The following is a 15,978-nucleotide window of genomic DNA, read 5'->3' as shown; positions in this document are numbered from 1 at the left end:
TCCTGGCAAGAAGGCTAAATCACTGCTTTCCTCAAGACCTCTTGTGACAGCAGTGAGACTGCCCTGCCTGTATCTCTAGCCCTTGGTGTTCAGGGCCCTGTGGTGGGTTGATATGCTGTGTTGTCAGGGAAATGACAGAAGGATCGCCACTAATTTCAGGCCTTTCCCATCTCTCTCTCTCTCTCTCTCTCTCTTCCCCGCCCCCTCCCCCCCTTGCTTTCCTGCCAAACCACCCTGTGATCCTGTTGGTATCTCTCCTCTCCTGCTTCCTCTATCTCTCCTGTCCTTCTCTCCGCTTCACCAATAGACGAGTGGTTCTCCAGAGGTGAGTACGCTCCTTGTCTTTTTTCCTTCTTACATGTTAGTTTGGGTTCTCTCCTCTGCCCACTTCCCAGTGGGTGCATGTGGGGTGGATGTTCACAACACTGGCTAAGGAATGCTCTCTGTAGGAGATGCCCACTCTGTCCCAACAGCACCTCCCTAGATTTATTCTGATTCTCTCGCTAATTGGAGCAACTGGAATGAGGAATCTGGCTGGGAGGTGGTGGAGTAAGCTATGCTAATACCTTGTAGTCACTACTTTACTTTTCATTTCTTTTGAAGGGAAAAAACCTCTAGAAGAGCCTGGTGCCGATACAGTGGACTTTCCCAAAAGAACAAGTCCTGCAAAAGGTATATTCTCTGGTGCATTTGCTCTACCCTTCTCTCCTCACCCAGCTCCTGGTGATCTTATCTCAAACTCCATTAAATAGAAGCCAGTTAAATAAAGACTGGTTTTATGAGGGGTGGAGATACGGACCACTAATTACATGTAGTGTAATAAAGCCGTGACACACACGAGTTCTGGGAAGAGCCCCTACTTGGCTTATACGAGGGAGGATGGTGCAGTGGTCAGGGCACTAGCCTAGGACTTGGGGTAATTTCTTGCTATGCCACACTGTGACCTTGGGGAAAGTAACCTGGCCTCATCTCCCAGTCTGTAGAGGGGTAACAACACTACCCTGCCTCCCCACAAATAGTGTAAAATAAATAGTGTTTAAACTCCAGGAGCTGCAGGTATTCAGAACTAGAGCTGGCTGGGAAAGGTGGAGGGTCTGAAACCCACGTAATGAAAACTCTTAGAAAAATTCAAAGAACTCTCTTCAAACATCTGTGAATTTTTGGCTTTCTCTCTGTTTCCCACTGGAAAATGAGGTGTGGAGAAGAAATAAACCTGAACTCCATTTTTGACAAAATGAGAATTCAGAAAACTTTTTTGCAGAAACTTTGACTTTCAAAAAGGCCATTTAAAAAAAAAAAAATTCAAAGTAAACTTCATCAGCCCTACTCAATAGATTCTTATGAGACTTGTCTACCCACTGGTAAGGGTGCAGAGTCTCTTTCAGTAAAGTGCTTTGCAGGACCAGAGACCAAACCCCTCTGCCTGATGTCACTGCAACACCAGCATTTCCAGCTGATCTGGCTTGAAGACCTGTTCTGTGCAGTTGTGGCTGTGAACACTGTTGAAGTGTCCCTGCTGTGCTCATGTGTAGGCAGGAAAGGCTTTTGTAAACATTACAGTTGCTTGAACTAGCTCTGTAGGTGCCAAGAGGATCTACTGATGATGAGGCTTGAGTCCTCCCTCTTTTCCCTGTATCAAGCTGTCAGACACTGCTGTGGTTGGCTGCTGTGACCATTACCTCACCTAAATCTGGCCTGGTGTAAGAGCGCTGGCTTAAAGGGGAACGCCACATCAAATGGCTAAACCTTACCCTTTTATTAGTAACACCTTAGATCAGGCCTGCACAACTCGTGGCCCTCCCCGCTTTACATTACTCCAAAGAAAACAGCTGAGGGCCAAAACCTCCTGGCCCTGCGGAAACACCTCGCCCCAGCACCGTCCAGCCCTGCAAAAACACACCCTCCTTCCCCAGCGCCACCCCAGCAAAACTTCTGTGGGCCAAAAAGGAAGGTTGGGGGTGGGGAGGTGATACTTGATTTTAAATCAATCAGGGGCTCCCAGCTGAAGAGGTGGCTGGGAGCCCTCAGGGGCAAATTAAAGGGCCCGGGGCTCCGGCGGCTGGGGGAACCCGGAGCTTTGCAGGGCTAGGGCAGGGATTTAAAGGGCCCAGAGCTCCTGCCACTAAGGGGAGCCCAAGCCCTTTAAATCCCAGCCCCAGCCTATCCGCTGGAGCCACGGCCAGGATTCAAAGGGCTCTGGGCTGCCTGCAGCTGCAGGGAGCCCTGAGCCCTTTAAATCTCAGCCGCGGCCGGGAATCTCTGCAGGCAGCCCAGAGCCCTTTGAATCCCAGCCGCGGCTGAGATTTAAAGGGCTCTGGGCTCCCCACCGCTGCGGGCAGCTCAGAGCCTTTTGAATCCCGGCCGCGGCTGGGATTTAAAGGGCTCTGGGCTCCCTGCAGCTGCGGGCCGCATGCGGGCTGTATGTTATGCAGGCCTGCCTTAGATTTTAAAAAGTATTCTAGCACCTGTCAGTGCTCTGCTGGTTGAATTGCAGTCACACCACTTCATTGACTGAAGTAATTGTCTGGGCTAGTGCAGGAGTGGCAGCCACTGTGCTGTGCTGTCTGGGTTTCCAGTGTTACGGGGCAATGATTTAAAAGCTAAACTGTTTTGAACTAGTTCTTATAGTTCTAGTCACTTGGGAAAGGGAGAGGCAAAACCTACACCTTGTTTCAGTTGTCTAACCTACTGGATAGACCATTGCTTACTCGGTTACTTAATGAACCTCTTGGAGAAGCCCTACCTGTTACTCTGTCTCACTTTCTAGGGTATGAGCTCCTCTTCCAACCAGAAGTAGTCCGGATATATATCTCGCTGCTGAAGGAGAGCAAGACCCCTGCCATCCTTGAGGCCTCAGCAGGAGCCATCCAGAACCTGTGTGCTGGTCGCTGGACGGTGAGTCACTTCCAAGGAGAGACAGACTGGGAACCTGATCTTAAAAATGAGAAGTGAATGAAGCCTTGGAGCTGGCTGGGGCTAGGGCACATCAGAAAGGAGGGATCATCCATCCTGTACTGGTATAGGGGATCCAGGCATCCAGAGGCAGATTAAGGTTTCCTGGGGTCCTGGGCCAGAGCAAGTGTGTGTGTTGGGTGGCGGCACTTCTGCCCTTTCCCAGGGCCAACCCCTGTTCCACCTAGGATCCACCTCCCACTGCAGCCCCAAGAAGCTCTATCCTAGTGCATTGGCCCTACAGCTGCAGCGGTGAGAGAGCTCTTCCAGGGCTGCTGCAGGGGATGTCCAGGTGCTGGGTCTTCCCCTGCTGCCCCAAGGCTTCTGCCCATGTTGAGGCATTGGCGGGGGGTGTGTGGGCTTCTGCATGTGTGTGGGAGGGGGTTCTGGGGGCTGCCTGGCACTTCTGGGGACCAGGACTGGGCGTTGCTGTTGGGGCTTCCCCTTCTGCAGCAGATTTCCACTATACGGGGTGGGGGTGTGTAATTTTTTGGGGCCCCTGAGCATTGGTGTAACTGATGATTTCCAGCATTACCACGGCATCAAAGCTGCTGTAGGAGTCATGTCCCACTTCCAGACTCATTACTGGGACCAACCCAAAGTCAAAAGACACCGTTAATCTCATGGAGAGAGACTAACGCTAATTCTAGGATATAGCTGTCCCTCCTGAGCCATGCCTGGGCGCTCCTTCAGCATAAATGCCAGCGTCTCCCCATCTGCCCAATGTTCTCAGCCATCTGTGCTCTTGGCATCAACTCTGCATTAGTGTGCAATATAACTGGTTGCACAAGCTGGTTGTGGGTTCTCTCTGAGGTTAAGCCTCATGCAGGAATGCTAAGCAGTTCCTGCTGTAGGAGGAGAGAGACAGGAGATGTGACAGAGTGATGTTGCAGGGAAGACCAATCAGATTCTCTTATTTCTTCTAGTAATGTCTCTGTGGGTGCTCCCCTTTAGGTGTTGGTGCGTCCCTGTGCTGGAAATTGGAGATTTTAGGTAGCAGTGCTTGGTTGGGGCATGCACACGCAGCAGCTGTCTCGTGGTGGTGGCGGCGCCTCTTGTAGCATGTGCACAACCTGACCCCTTCAGTTTCTTCTCTTCAGTGCTCAGCTGCAGACGCAGCTTAGTGGCAGTGCTGCCGCTTTGAAAATCTTTAGAAAAGAAAATAGTTTACATGGTAGTTGTAGCTTCGAAAGTTTGATTTAAGTTTACTTAGCCAGTTATTTGGGCGGCTGGGGGTGCGGGGGAGACTTCTTCTTTTTCGTTCCCTTCAGTTTTAGCTTCTTACATTAGCAGTAGAAACAGAGTTTTCGTTTAACCAATTTCTACATTTTTTTCTTCATTTCACATCCCAGTTGTGGGAAAAATCATCAGACACAATATGCCTGGTTCACCCGGTTTTCAGAGATTCAACTCCTACCACAAAGCAATGCCCATCTCTGATGGCCACGCGTCTTGTGTCCGCTGCCTGGCAGAAACACACATCCCCCAGAAATGTAATCACTGTACAAATTCAAAAGCAAGGGCATGGTGAGACAGATCTCCACATTAAAATGATTATGATGGAAAAGTCCCTGCAGCCATCTCAGGAGACACCAACAACTCGTCACAGATCAGCAGAAGTTCTGACAAAGGCAGTCCTCAGCCTTCCAAAACCTCAAGGAAGTGAGCTTTGACCTCCCGAAACAGGGTGGCAGTCAGCCAGGAGATCACGCTAGAGGAGGTGCAAGAGAAGCCGCACAAACTGCTGCAAATCCTCCAACCATCCACCTCATCCAAGATTGCACTCACCGTTAACAAAGCCATAATGGAGCCAGCAGAGGCCATATGGCAGATACCTGCATCAGCACCACTTACTAGTAAAAGGGCTGACAAAAAGTACTTTGTCCCAGCTGAAGGAAAGGACTTTCTCTTCCCACCCACCCATAGCTCAACTCCCTAGTGGTGGAAGCTGTCAATCACTGCAGCAAGCAGCCCCAGTTCTGTTCCACACAGGACAAGGAACACAAAAGACTAGACCTCTTTGGTCGTAAAATATACTCCTCAACCCCACTCTAATTCAGGGTGGTGAACTATTCTGCTCTTTTGGCAAATTATGACTTCTCTAATTATGATAAACTGCAGGAATTCTTGGAAGATCTTCCTGAAGACAAATGTCCCCAGCTCAAGGCCATCATGACCAAGGGACAGATAATAGCCCACACAGCTCTACAGGCCTCAATGGATGTGGCAGACACAGCCGCACGAACAACTGCCACAGCAGTGGTGATGCGCAGATCATCTTGGTTGCAGGCATCGGGAATCCTGAAAGAACTATAGCTGAAGATGAAGACCTTCCTTTTGACAGCGAAAAGCTCTCTTCCTCTAAAACAGACGAGGGCTTGCATACAATAAAAGTACATAATGTGGCCTGAGAGTCCTTAGGCATATACACCCTGCATAACAAACGATGCCAGTACACACCATATCAAAGAACAAAATGCGTCTTTCCACCCACAACAACAGTGGCATTTTGACCATAATCGGAATAAACAATGTCCTCAAAGACACAGAGCCCCGCAACATCAGGCCTCATCTTCTCAATCATCCATAACCAAGCCTCAATTTTGAAGTCTTGGTTGAGGGTCTGAATGACCTCCCCCAGACTATAGCTCCATTGGACACTCTTGCCACTGCTTACGCCCGTTTTACCACACTTTGACAGCTATAACAACAGACCAGTGGGTACTGGAGCTCATAAGATCTGGTTTATGCTCTCCCGTTCCTCTCCATACCACCCACTCTCCCCCTTTCCCTGTCCCTCTTCAGAGACCCCTCACACGAGCACCTCCTACAACAGGAAGTGGACCACATCCTGTTTCTGGGTGCTGTGGAACGAGTTCCAAATCAATACCAAGGGAACGGTTTCTACGCAAACTATTTCCTCACTAAAAAGAAAAGCAGTGGATGGAAACCCATCTTAGATCTCCGGCAGGTAAACAAATTTGTCCACAACCGCAGTTCAAAATGGTCACATTAGCCACAATCATACCAGCACTAGACAGGGGGATTGGTTTTCAGCCCTCGACCTTCAAGATGCATATTTTCATATCACCATACATTCGGCCCGCAAAGGATTCTTAAGCTTCACAGGAGGATCCAACCGCTACCAATACAGAGTCCTACCCTTCGGCCTCTCCACTGTCCTTTTGGGTTTTTTCCAAAAACACGATAGTAGCGGCACACTTAAGACACAGAAGGGTGCTGATCTTCCCATACTTGGATGACTGCCTGTTGAAAGGTATGACCTGGGAGAAGGCAACACATGTGGTACAAATAACCATAGAGCTGTTCCACAGGCCGGGGTTGCAAATAAATTTTAAAGAAATCAACCCTAACCCCGACACAACACCTGGAGTTCATAGGCACCTACCTCGACTCCGTACAAACCAAGGCAATACTACCAAACCACAGGTTCATGACAATGAACACCTTCATTTCCGTGAATCCACAAACATCTGTGAGGACTTGCCTTCAGCTCCTGGGACATATGGCGGGCATGACCTTCATCGTAAGGCACGCAAGATTCCACATGTGCTGTCTTCAGGGCTGGCTGAGCGCTGTGTGTATGCGCCCAGCAAACACAGCCTAAGCAAAAGAGTCACATTGCCTCCAAAGGCCCTCACATCTTTACACTGGTGGATGAAACCAGAAAATGTTTGTACTGGCATCCCCTTTCAACAGGACCCTCCATCACTCGCTATCACGATAGATGCATCCCTGATAGGTTGGGGCACTCATTTGGACCACCACATCTTATAGGGCAAGTGAGGGGAGGGATAACTCAGTGGTTTGAGCATTGGCCTGCTAAACCCAGGGTTGTGAGTGCAATCCTTGAGGGGGCCATTTCGGAATCGGGGACAAAAATCTGTCTGGGAATTGGTCCTGCTTTGAGCAGGGGGTTGGACTAGAGGACCTCCTGAGGTCCCTTCCAACACTGATATTCTATAGTCAGTGATGGAAACTCAACTTCACATCAACCTCCTAGAGCTCAGAGCAGTACACAATGCATGCCGTCACCTCCTGCCAATCATACAGAACAAATCAGTTCACATCTAACCAACAACATCACATGCATGCTCTATATCAATTGATAAGGAGGTGCTTGCTCCCACTCTCTAGGCACAGAAGCCCTGAACTTATAGAATTGATGTATCTGCAACAACATAAACATCACGGCATCTAACCTACCAGGGTGCCCGAATACAACAGCAGACACACTGAGCAGACACTTTTCAGAGGAACACAAATGGGAAATACATGAATGTACTCAATATTCCAGAAATTGGAATATGGTCCAGAAACAGGATGTGGTCCAATAATAGATCTGTTTGCATCAACAAACCACAAGTGCCCTCCCTTCTGCTCCAGAGTGGGTCTAACACCCAAATTGTTAGGGGATGCCTTCCTCATATTGTGGAACACATCACTCCTGTATGCATTCCTGCCAATACCTTTAATCTTGTGACTGATTCACAAGATATGGACCAACAGAGCACACATCCTGATTGTCCCCACTTGGCTCACAGACTTGATTCTACTACCTGTTGCACCTGGCAGTGTGTGCTCCACACACACTTGCCTTATGAGTGGATCTTCTGTCACAGAAAAAGGCCCAACCACTCCAACCCAATCCGGAGAAGTTCCACCTCAAAGCATGGCTCCTATGTGGTTCCAAAATGTGGAACTAGACTGTTCAGAAAGTGTGAAACAGAGATTACTAAACAGCAGATGATCTACCTCTGGAAATACTTAACTCCAGAAGTGGAAGTGATTCTTCATGTGGTGCCAACAAAAACAAACTGATTTGGTCACGGTGTCTCTATCTACTGTATTAGAGTTCAAAGAATCTGGCTTGACCATAAGCTCAATTAAATGACGACATCTAACAGTTGGTACAGCCTTTCACAATAAGACAGAGGGGACGTCAGCCTTTGCTCATCCAATTACGAGATGCTTCCTAGTGCGTCTACAGAACATGTATCCAGAAGTCCAGCAACCTACACCACCATGGGACCTGAATCGTGTACTCGGATGTCTCACCAGACCACCTTTTGAGCTACTAGCAACCTGCTCTCTCTTACATATGTCAATGAAGGTTGTGTTTCTGGTGGCCATCACATCAGCCTGAAGAGTCGGCAAAATAGGGGCACTGATGGCTGAACCTCCCTACGCTGTATTGACCAAAGACCAAATCATGCTACGACCTCACCTGAAATTATTGCCGAAAGTAGCTACCTCCTTCCACATAAAGCAAATGATACTTACCCTCATTCTACCCTAAACCACACAAGCATTCTCAGGAGGCTGCCCTCCATGCACTGGATGTCAGGCGAGCCATTGCATTCTATTTAGACAAAACCAAACCCTTCTGGAAATCACCTAGACTGTTCTGTTGTGGAGATGTACAATCAAAGGGTTGTGCAATAGTCTCTGGGTTGATATCTAAATGGATCTCCACCTGTATCTGAACCTGCTACCAACTACACAAAAAAGAGCATCCCTCAGGCATCGGATCTCATTCTACATATGCTATGGCTACATTAGTAGCCTTCCTAAACAATGTCCCCTCAATAGATGTATAGAGCTGCCACCTGGGCATCAGAGCACAGCTTTGCTAAACACTGTGCCATCACCCAAGGTGCTATGTCAGTTACCATAGTTGGCCTTACATGTGTAGCAGTTGAGAGCATAGTAACTCCGAAGCCCCTACCTCCACAGGGGGGCACTGTGGAGCACCCACAGGGCTACTACTCGAAGTAGTTACTCACCTTGTGCAGTAAAGGTGGTTCTTAAAGATGTGTCCCCTTGCGGATACTCCACTGCCCACCCTCCTCCCTTCTGCTTTGGTGTTTTTGCTGTCTGACTCTTTGGTGGTGAAGGAACGGAGGGGGGTCGGGGTCGGGTAGTGTGCGCACTATAAGAGGCACCAACGACACCGCGAGACAGCTGTTGCGTGTGCATGCCCCAACCGAGCATTGCTACCTAAAATCTCTGATCTGCGGTGCAGGGATGCACCGACATTTAAAGTGGAGCATCCACAGCTACTTCTGTGTCCCACAAAGGGATGCTTAGTGTCTTTAATCTTGAGTCCCACAGCTGTGAGTCAGATGCTGAAGGCCAGCTAAACTAGTTATCATCTGCGCCTTTGAAGCAGCGTCTTGCATGTGCTATGCAAGCTGTCTAAATAACGTAGCTTATTATGGGGCCTAGTTTCTTAGGGAGCCTCTGCTTTCCTTTTTCAGACTGACCCTGTATTAAATGCAACTTTTTCTCGTCCACGGTTGAGTTGCCCATAACTGCACAGTGGATTGTATTCTTGGCTCAAACTCTGGGACGGAACTGTCCCTTGCCACGTGTCTAGCACAGTGGACTCCCTGAGTTGGTTGAGGCCTCTGCCATGCTCCTGCAATACAAATGTCAGGCAATGGTCTCTCCAGCAGTGTATCATGTCTCTGATGTGGTCAGGCTAGATGTGTCAGATGAAGGTGTGAGAAGTGTCATAATGGACACTTCTGTTCTGTTGTAGTATTGCATTGATTAGGCTGTTAAGGGGCATTGCCCACCATGGTAGCATCTAGTGTTGGCTGTTCAATACCAGACTGCTTGAGTGGGATGATTCCTGTAGGCCTCCTGGAGAGGTCCCTCCTTGCATGGTGTTGGGGAGAGTGGCTCAGTGGAAGCATGTATGGGGCTGGGTGCCAGCCCTAGAGATGGAAGGGGGGAAGGCATAATGCTGTCAATGGGGACCTGTTACCTGCCTTCTCTTGTAACCCAATGGCACCCTGCTCTCGTCCTCCTGCAGTATGGCCGGTACATCCGTTCAGCGCTGCGCCAGGAAAAGGGGCTCTCTTCTGTCGCTGACCTCCTGACCCACGACAGTGAGCGCGTGGTGAAAGCAGCATCTGGAGCCTTGCGTAACCTGGCAGTGGATTCTCGCAACAAAGAACTGATAGGTAAGAGCAATGGAGGTGATGTTTGCTCTGTAACTGCACGCATGCGCGCTCTCTCTCCCCCACCACTGCTCTCCACTCAGAGGGCATGTCTTGTCTCTGTATCAGCCAGGAGTTGTCATCATTTTTGCTTGTTGATCTTACCTCCTCAAGGATAATGTGATGCCCCTTGTTCCTCTGGAAACTGCAGACTTCTGTTTCATTCCTCTGACCCCAATCACGTCTAACATGAGACAGGAGGTGCTGTGCTAACTTCCAGAATGCCTCCAGTAGGCTTTGTGGAGGGAGGGGGAAAGCTGTCAGAACCAAGAATGACCAAACACTTCTGTCCATCCATGATGATCCTCTGGACTCATCTTCCCTTTGCGTGGCTCCCCCAATTCATTAGGCTGCTTAGTGTTCCTCATGCCTTCTGATTCAGTTGGGACTGACGTGATTCTCCCATCTGCCCCCACTCCAGGTAAACATGCCATCCCCAACCTAGTGAAGAACCTACCAGGCGGGCAGCAGACCCCAGCCAAGAACCTGTCTGAGGACACAGTGGTGTCAATCCTGAACACCATCAACGAGGTCATTGTGGACAATCTAGAGGCCGCCAAAAAACTGCGTGAGACTCAGGGCATCGAGAAGCTGGTGCTGATCAACAAATCTGGGTAGGTGTGTCCTAGGGAAAGGGTATGCTGGAATCTTGCCTGAGACTTCCTGCCCCCTTTCTCCCCACCCTTTGTCCTTTCATGTATGATTTAGAGGGGACTGGATATTACCCTGTATTGCATCTTCACATTCTTGTCTTGCTCTTTCCAGGAACAGATCAGAGAGGGAAGTCCGAGCTGCTGCCCTTGTCTTGCAGACAATTTGGGGGTATAAAGAACTGCGGAAGCCACTGGAGAAAGAAGGATGGAAGAAATCTGACTTCCAGGTACCTGCGGTGACTAGGATGTTGTTGGTGAGGGGTCATTGGTTTTCAGAGGGTGGGGAGAGATAAGGTTCGTATTTGGGGAGGGGGAACTCCACTGGACCTTCTAGCATGTTTCTAATAATGCTTCATGTTTAGACTCCTTCCTTGTTGCTGATGAGCAGTGGCCAGCCTTCTGGACACAAGCTGGTCCTGCCCTCCTGGTGCCCCCAGTAGCCTTGCTGAATCCTAGCTGTGTTTATATGAAATCCTGTAGAGGAAGGCCATCCTGTGGCTAAGGCATGAGACTGGGACTCTGGACATCTGGGTTCAGTTCCCAGCTCTCCTTGTGTGACCTTGGGCAAGTTATGTGGGGCCAGATACTTGGAAGCCAGCAGCTCCCATTTTCAGTGTGGCTGGGAAGGTTCTTGTTTTCAATAGATACTGTTGGGTGCTGAGAACTCCGGACAAACTGGTTACTTTTCTAGGAACAGATTTTAGAAATCTGGCTTTAATCCCTGTCTGGGTCCCATTTGATAGATGGGGATGGGCACTTCCTGCCTTTCCGCAGAGCTTCATAAGTGTGAGATCAGTATCTGAGGTGCATGTGTATGTGGGATCCAGTATCTGAGCAAGTTCCTAGATGGCACGAAACTTTCCCCTTGATAGACAGCTGTTCTCACAACTTGTAGAAGAATCAAAATGCAGAGAAGGTTATTCACCAGGCCAAATCCTGTCTTCCACTGCATGTTGAACCTCTCCTGTCAGCGGCATGCAGCCTTCCCTGGCATGGGCTTCACCTCTCTTCAGGCCTTCAGATGCTAGAGGGGAGCACACTTGGATCAGTCCAGATTCTGCTATTGCTGGGCTCCGGCTGTAGAGGCCTAGGTGTCTTGGTGTGGCGGGCTAAGGGACCTATGTCTGTGTGATCTAGTAACTGGGATATGTGGGATTATGGATGTTACAGGCCCCTCTCCTGTTTCAGGTGAATCTAAACAATGCCTCTCGGAGCCAGGGAGGTAACTCGTTTGACGACAGCACCTTGCCCCTCATTGACAGGAACCAAAAAGCAGGTATGTCATGCCCTGTAGACAGCCGTGCAGCCATCACAAGTCCAGTCATACCTGCTGACCCCCTATGTTCAGATTACTTCAGTTGCTCTTGCTGAAAAACCCAACGTTGTCCAGTGCAGTTAGTGGGCTCCATGTTCCAAGAGTTGCCTCTGCACCTCACTCTTGATGGTTTCACTGGGAGCTGTTTGGAGCACAGACATTGTCAGAGGTGTTGAGCAAACTTGAGTCCATGGATTAGACTGAGAATGTAGCTGGTGTTTGTAAAGGCCCTATAGCATCTTGCAGTGGGTTTGCGAGCCAGCTGACTTCACCACAGTCTTAGGTGATTCTTGCCTGCCTGGGTGAGCCCAAACAATGAACTAGCTTATCTGCTGCCTGAGAGTTTGCCTAGCTGGGTGAGTACCCTTGAAGTCTGGTGTCTGAAACTCCCATCCTTTCCCTCTAGATAAGAAATCCTCCCGAGAGGAGATCCAGATGAGCAACATGGGACCAGGTAAGAAACTGGCAGCTGGCTAATGGCACAGACACACGGACTAGAGTATGTGGGGATCTGCCTAGAACGTGTCCTGCTGCTTAGACCTGAGCTAACACTGGAGAGGAAGGGAATGTGTAAAGGGTTGGGGAAGTCATTGTAAATAGCTCCTGACCCGCACTACCAGCTTCATGCGGCCTAAGCTCCCAGCTTCTAGTTGAAGGGGTCTGTCTCACTTGCCGTGTGTGTTCCTAATCCAGAAAACAACTACACCACACTGGAGGAGAGAGACCACAATAGGACCCTAGACCGGTCTGGAGATGTGAGCGATGTGGAGCCACTGAAGGGAGCACCGTTGATGGTAAGACCTGCTACCCCTCTTGAGGCTTCTTAGTCCCCTGCTACTTCTGCTCTGCTCACCTGAATCCCGGAAACCTGGGGCAGGTGGGGTGGGAAGGGCTCCGGACCTAGGTGGTCAGGACAGGCAGACTGTGGCCTCTGTGTTGGAAGGAGCCAAGGAGAGGACCCAGGCTGTGTCAGATGACTCTGCTTTACTGCTCTGCCCTATCTGCTGACTGGATAGTCCTTGTCTATCCCCCTCAATCCATCAAGCTCAGCGTCCCTTTTCCCCTTCCTGTGTCTTGCATCCTTTCCCACACCCCACTAACAATATGTGTCTGCAGGAGGATGAAAGGCAGGAATCCCTGCATGAGGAGGATGACGACCTGTTGGCTTATCCCCCTATGGTATGTTCCAGACTCCCTTTGAGTCTCCGGCTCATGTACGCCCGGAAGCTGGAAGATAACCTTCTTGGGCAATCTGGTGGTGCTTGGCCAGTCAAATCATACTCTATTCCAGATCCCAATCACTAGCTGATCCGTGACCATAATCTACCTTGATTTGTTTTGTTTTGCTTGGTGTGCATTGTGCTCCTGCTTGATGACAACTCCTCCCCCCGGTGCTAACCTGTTCTCATCTGTCTCTCTCCACAGCAGAAGATCTAGTCTCCTCCCTGCCTCCGCTCAGTTTGGGTTTATAGTATGTTATATACAACTCTTTCTTTGTGGTGGAATGGACTGATTTTTACCTTACTTTTGCTGGACTCTTTTTGTGCCAACTACCCAGCCAAATGATTGGCCCTCTGCACCCCTTCTGCCTGGGGGTGGGGGACATCTGGACAGGGCCCCCTCACTCCCTTCTGTAGACGGCTGCCCCTCAATCCTTGGACGCCTTTTATCTTTCCTTTCAAGAGCAACTCCTGCAGACCAAATACTTCTGAGGGATCTCACTGGAGCAACTAAGGCAGGATCTTCAAGGAGCTCCTCCTCTGACACCACAATCTCCTGCTGCACTCACAGCGCAAGGTGGATCTCAGTGGAGCCCTGTTATACTGGGACTGCTTTTCCTTTAAGAGACATCAGCTCTGCTCCTGGAGGCGGGTCGAAGTCCACTGTCGCCTCTTAGCCTATAGAATATATTTTTGTGTGTGATCACTTTGCAACAAAGGATGCCGGGAATACGGGAACATTCCAGGCAGTGGTGATGGGAGGGGTCGGGACTGGCAGTTGCTGGAGGGGGAAATCACAATACTCCTGTCTCATGATTGATCAATTGCATTTGGATGCCAGATGGTTGTTGGGGGAGGGGGAGGTCTGTCCTGAGCAGACTTCTGTTTGGTTGGCCTATTGCCTCTGATATGAGGGAGGAGAGATGTGTAAATGGACGTGCAAGAGTGGGGATTGGATCACTTTGCTTCCCACTCTCTAGTGGGGCCTAGGTGAGTGTTCATCCGGATGGGTTGTTCAGGAGCAGGTATTTGAGAGAGGGAGCCAACTTGGGAGAAAGTGGCGAGGGATGTGAGGGAGAAGATCTTGGTATGTAGCAGGGGCAGGGTTGGCTCTCCGATGGGAAGAGGTTGTCAGGTTTTTTAAGAGATGCATTGTTTCATTAACTGTCCTAAGTCTGAGAGGTGCCATGGCTTAGGGTATGCTGGGAGGAGGGGGGTGATGGATTGGGAGGGGTGGTGATAGGAAGCAAAAACTGGCTTGTAACTACTATCCCCATCCCATACACATCGGGTGAATGCAGCAGTGTCTGTCGGTCTCTCGACACGTGCCTTTCTTTGCCACTGTGAAACAGTTTCTTCCAAGTTGTAGGCTCTCTTGCCTGGTAGAGGAGGAGTGTGTTTTTTGGAGTCAAGGAGTTGGGATCTTTGGTATAGACTAGCTTCTGCTCTCCTCCCCACTTGGGGTTCTGGCCTTACTGTGTTACCATCTCCCCTGGACACAAGGGGTAGCTGGATTCCCAGGAATGTTTGGGTTGTGGGGATAAGTAAGGGCTTCTCTGTTCTACCTAAAGCCTCATTGGAGTGAGGTAGAGAAGGAAGAGCATTGTCAACCTGCACATAATGGGATTGCCTGCTGAGACTGGGAAGCTTCAGAGACTTGGGTGGGAACACCAAGTGGTCTTGGCTTTTCCACCCCATTCAGCCAGGTGGAAGGGGAAACTATGGGTGCTCTGATGAAGGGGGTGTGTCTTTGCCTCCCCATGGAAGACGTTCCTAGCCCCTCTTCTGCATACAGTGCAACTGTAAGCCTCCCCTTAAGGCCGCAAACTGGACCTGGATCGCTCTAGTCTTGTGTGTCAAATGGGATTCTCATTTCCCCCCACTGTGCATGCACTACACAAGGGAGAAGGTCTGGCCTGGGAGATCTGTGCCTCTCTAACCCCACCTTTGTCACTTCCAGCCTCCTTCCCTGGAGGGGACTGGAGTACAAATCCAAGCTGTCTTTCTGGGGTCTAACTCGTACGTAAAACACTAATTCCTTTTTAATTCCAGATGAACCAAAAACTCCTCCTTTCCCCCACAGACTGCTTTAGCACCTGCAGCGGGGAACCAATAACTGACTATTTTGCTCTCTTCTGCACCCCTTGTTCTGGGGTGCAGGGAACCTGTTCTTTGTCTGATTCCTGCGCGCGCTCTTGTAATGCTTTTAAAACAAAATGATTTTTTATATAAATAAAGTTTTTAAAGTGTGTATCTGGGGAAAGTGGAGTTGCTTCTTCAGAACTGGCTGGAGGCATATGCCACTGTAAGACAAACCAGTGTGGGGCTGGTCCTCTGGTAGGACCACGGAAGGAGTTTATCCAGTATTCTGACTCCCAATTAAAACTGACTGAGAAGCTCAGATGCTACAGTATTTGATCGTCACACAGCTCTGTGAGGTAGGGACATGCTGTTTATCCCTATTGTACAGGTGGGGGGAACTGAGGCATGGACTAAGGGACTTGCCTAAGATCACATGAGGAGGCTGTGGCAGGTGAGGGAGTTGAATTGGGGAGGTCCTTCAAGTCCTCAGCTAGTGCCCTAAACACTGGGCCTATGCTTTGCTTGTAGCTGCTACTGCATTAATGGATGCCAAGGAATAGAGACCTTTATAGCAGAGGTCCTAGGTCCAGTCCCCACCACTCGTCAGTTAATGGTGGCAACATAGCATGGCTGTGCACATCAACACTGCTTTGGCCATAGGCCTAGCTGGCGTGGAATGTTCCTAATTCACAAATCTCTCTGCTACTGCTCCTAGCAGCATGGATGGA

At 49.7% G+C, this 15,978-nt stretch overlaps 1 protein-coding gene across 11 annotated transcripts in view; it reads left to right on the top strand.

Annotated features, from left to right (window-relative positions):
• CTNND1 (catenin delta 1) overlaps window positions 1-15,419 on the top strand; it is a 56,110-nt gene extending 40,691 nt beyond the window's left edge. For 5 of the 11 annotated variants that reach the window (XM_050955923.1, XM_050955922.1, XM_050955924.1 and 2 more), the window contains 10 exons: window positions 308-325; window positions 604-672; window positions 2,768-2,895; window positions 9,794-9,944; window positions 10,402-10,594; window positions 10,746-10,860; window positions 11,822-11,909; window positions 12,355-12,402; window positions 12,642-12,742; window positions 13,065-13,353. In XM_050955923.1, the coding sequence (XP_050811880.1) occupies window positions 308-325; window positions 604-672; window positions 2,768-2,895; window positions 9,794-9,944; window positions 10,402-10,594; window positions 10,746-10,860; window positions 11,822-11,909; window positions 12,355-12,402; window positions 12,642-12,742; window positions 13,065-13,253 (1,100 nt within the window). In that variant the 3' untranslated portion in view covers window positions 13,254-13,353. Of the gene's footprint in view, window positions 1-307; window positions 326-603; window positions 673-2,767; window positions 2,896-9,793; window positions 9,945-10,401; window positions 10,595-10,745; window positions 10,861-11,821; window positions 11,910-12,354; window positions 12,403-12,641; window positions 12,743-13,064; window positions 13,354-13,373 lie in introns of those variants that run through there. The other 6 variants (XM_050955932.1, XM_050955927.1, XM_050955928.1 and 3 more) reach the window with 5 other exon arrangements.
• Window positions 15,420-15,978: the final 559 nt, after the last annotated feature.

This window comes from Gopherus flavomarginatus, chromosome 5, assembly GCF_025201925.1.
Source record: "Gopherus flavomarginatus isolate rGopFla2 chromosome 5, rGopFla2.mat.asm, whole genome shotgun sequence".
NCBI classification, from domain to species: domain Eukaryota; kingdom Metazoa; phylum Chordata; order Testudines; family Testudinidae; genus Gopherus; species Gopherus flavomarginatus.
The sequence above is the reverse complement of the archived record's forward strand: the minus strand, read 5'-3'. Positions and strand labels throughout refer to the sequence as shown.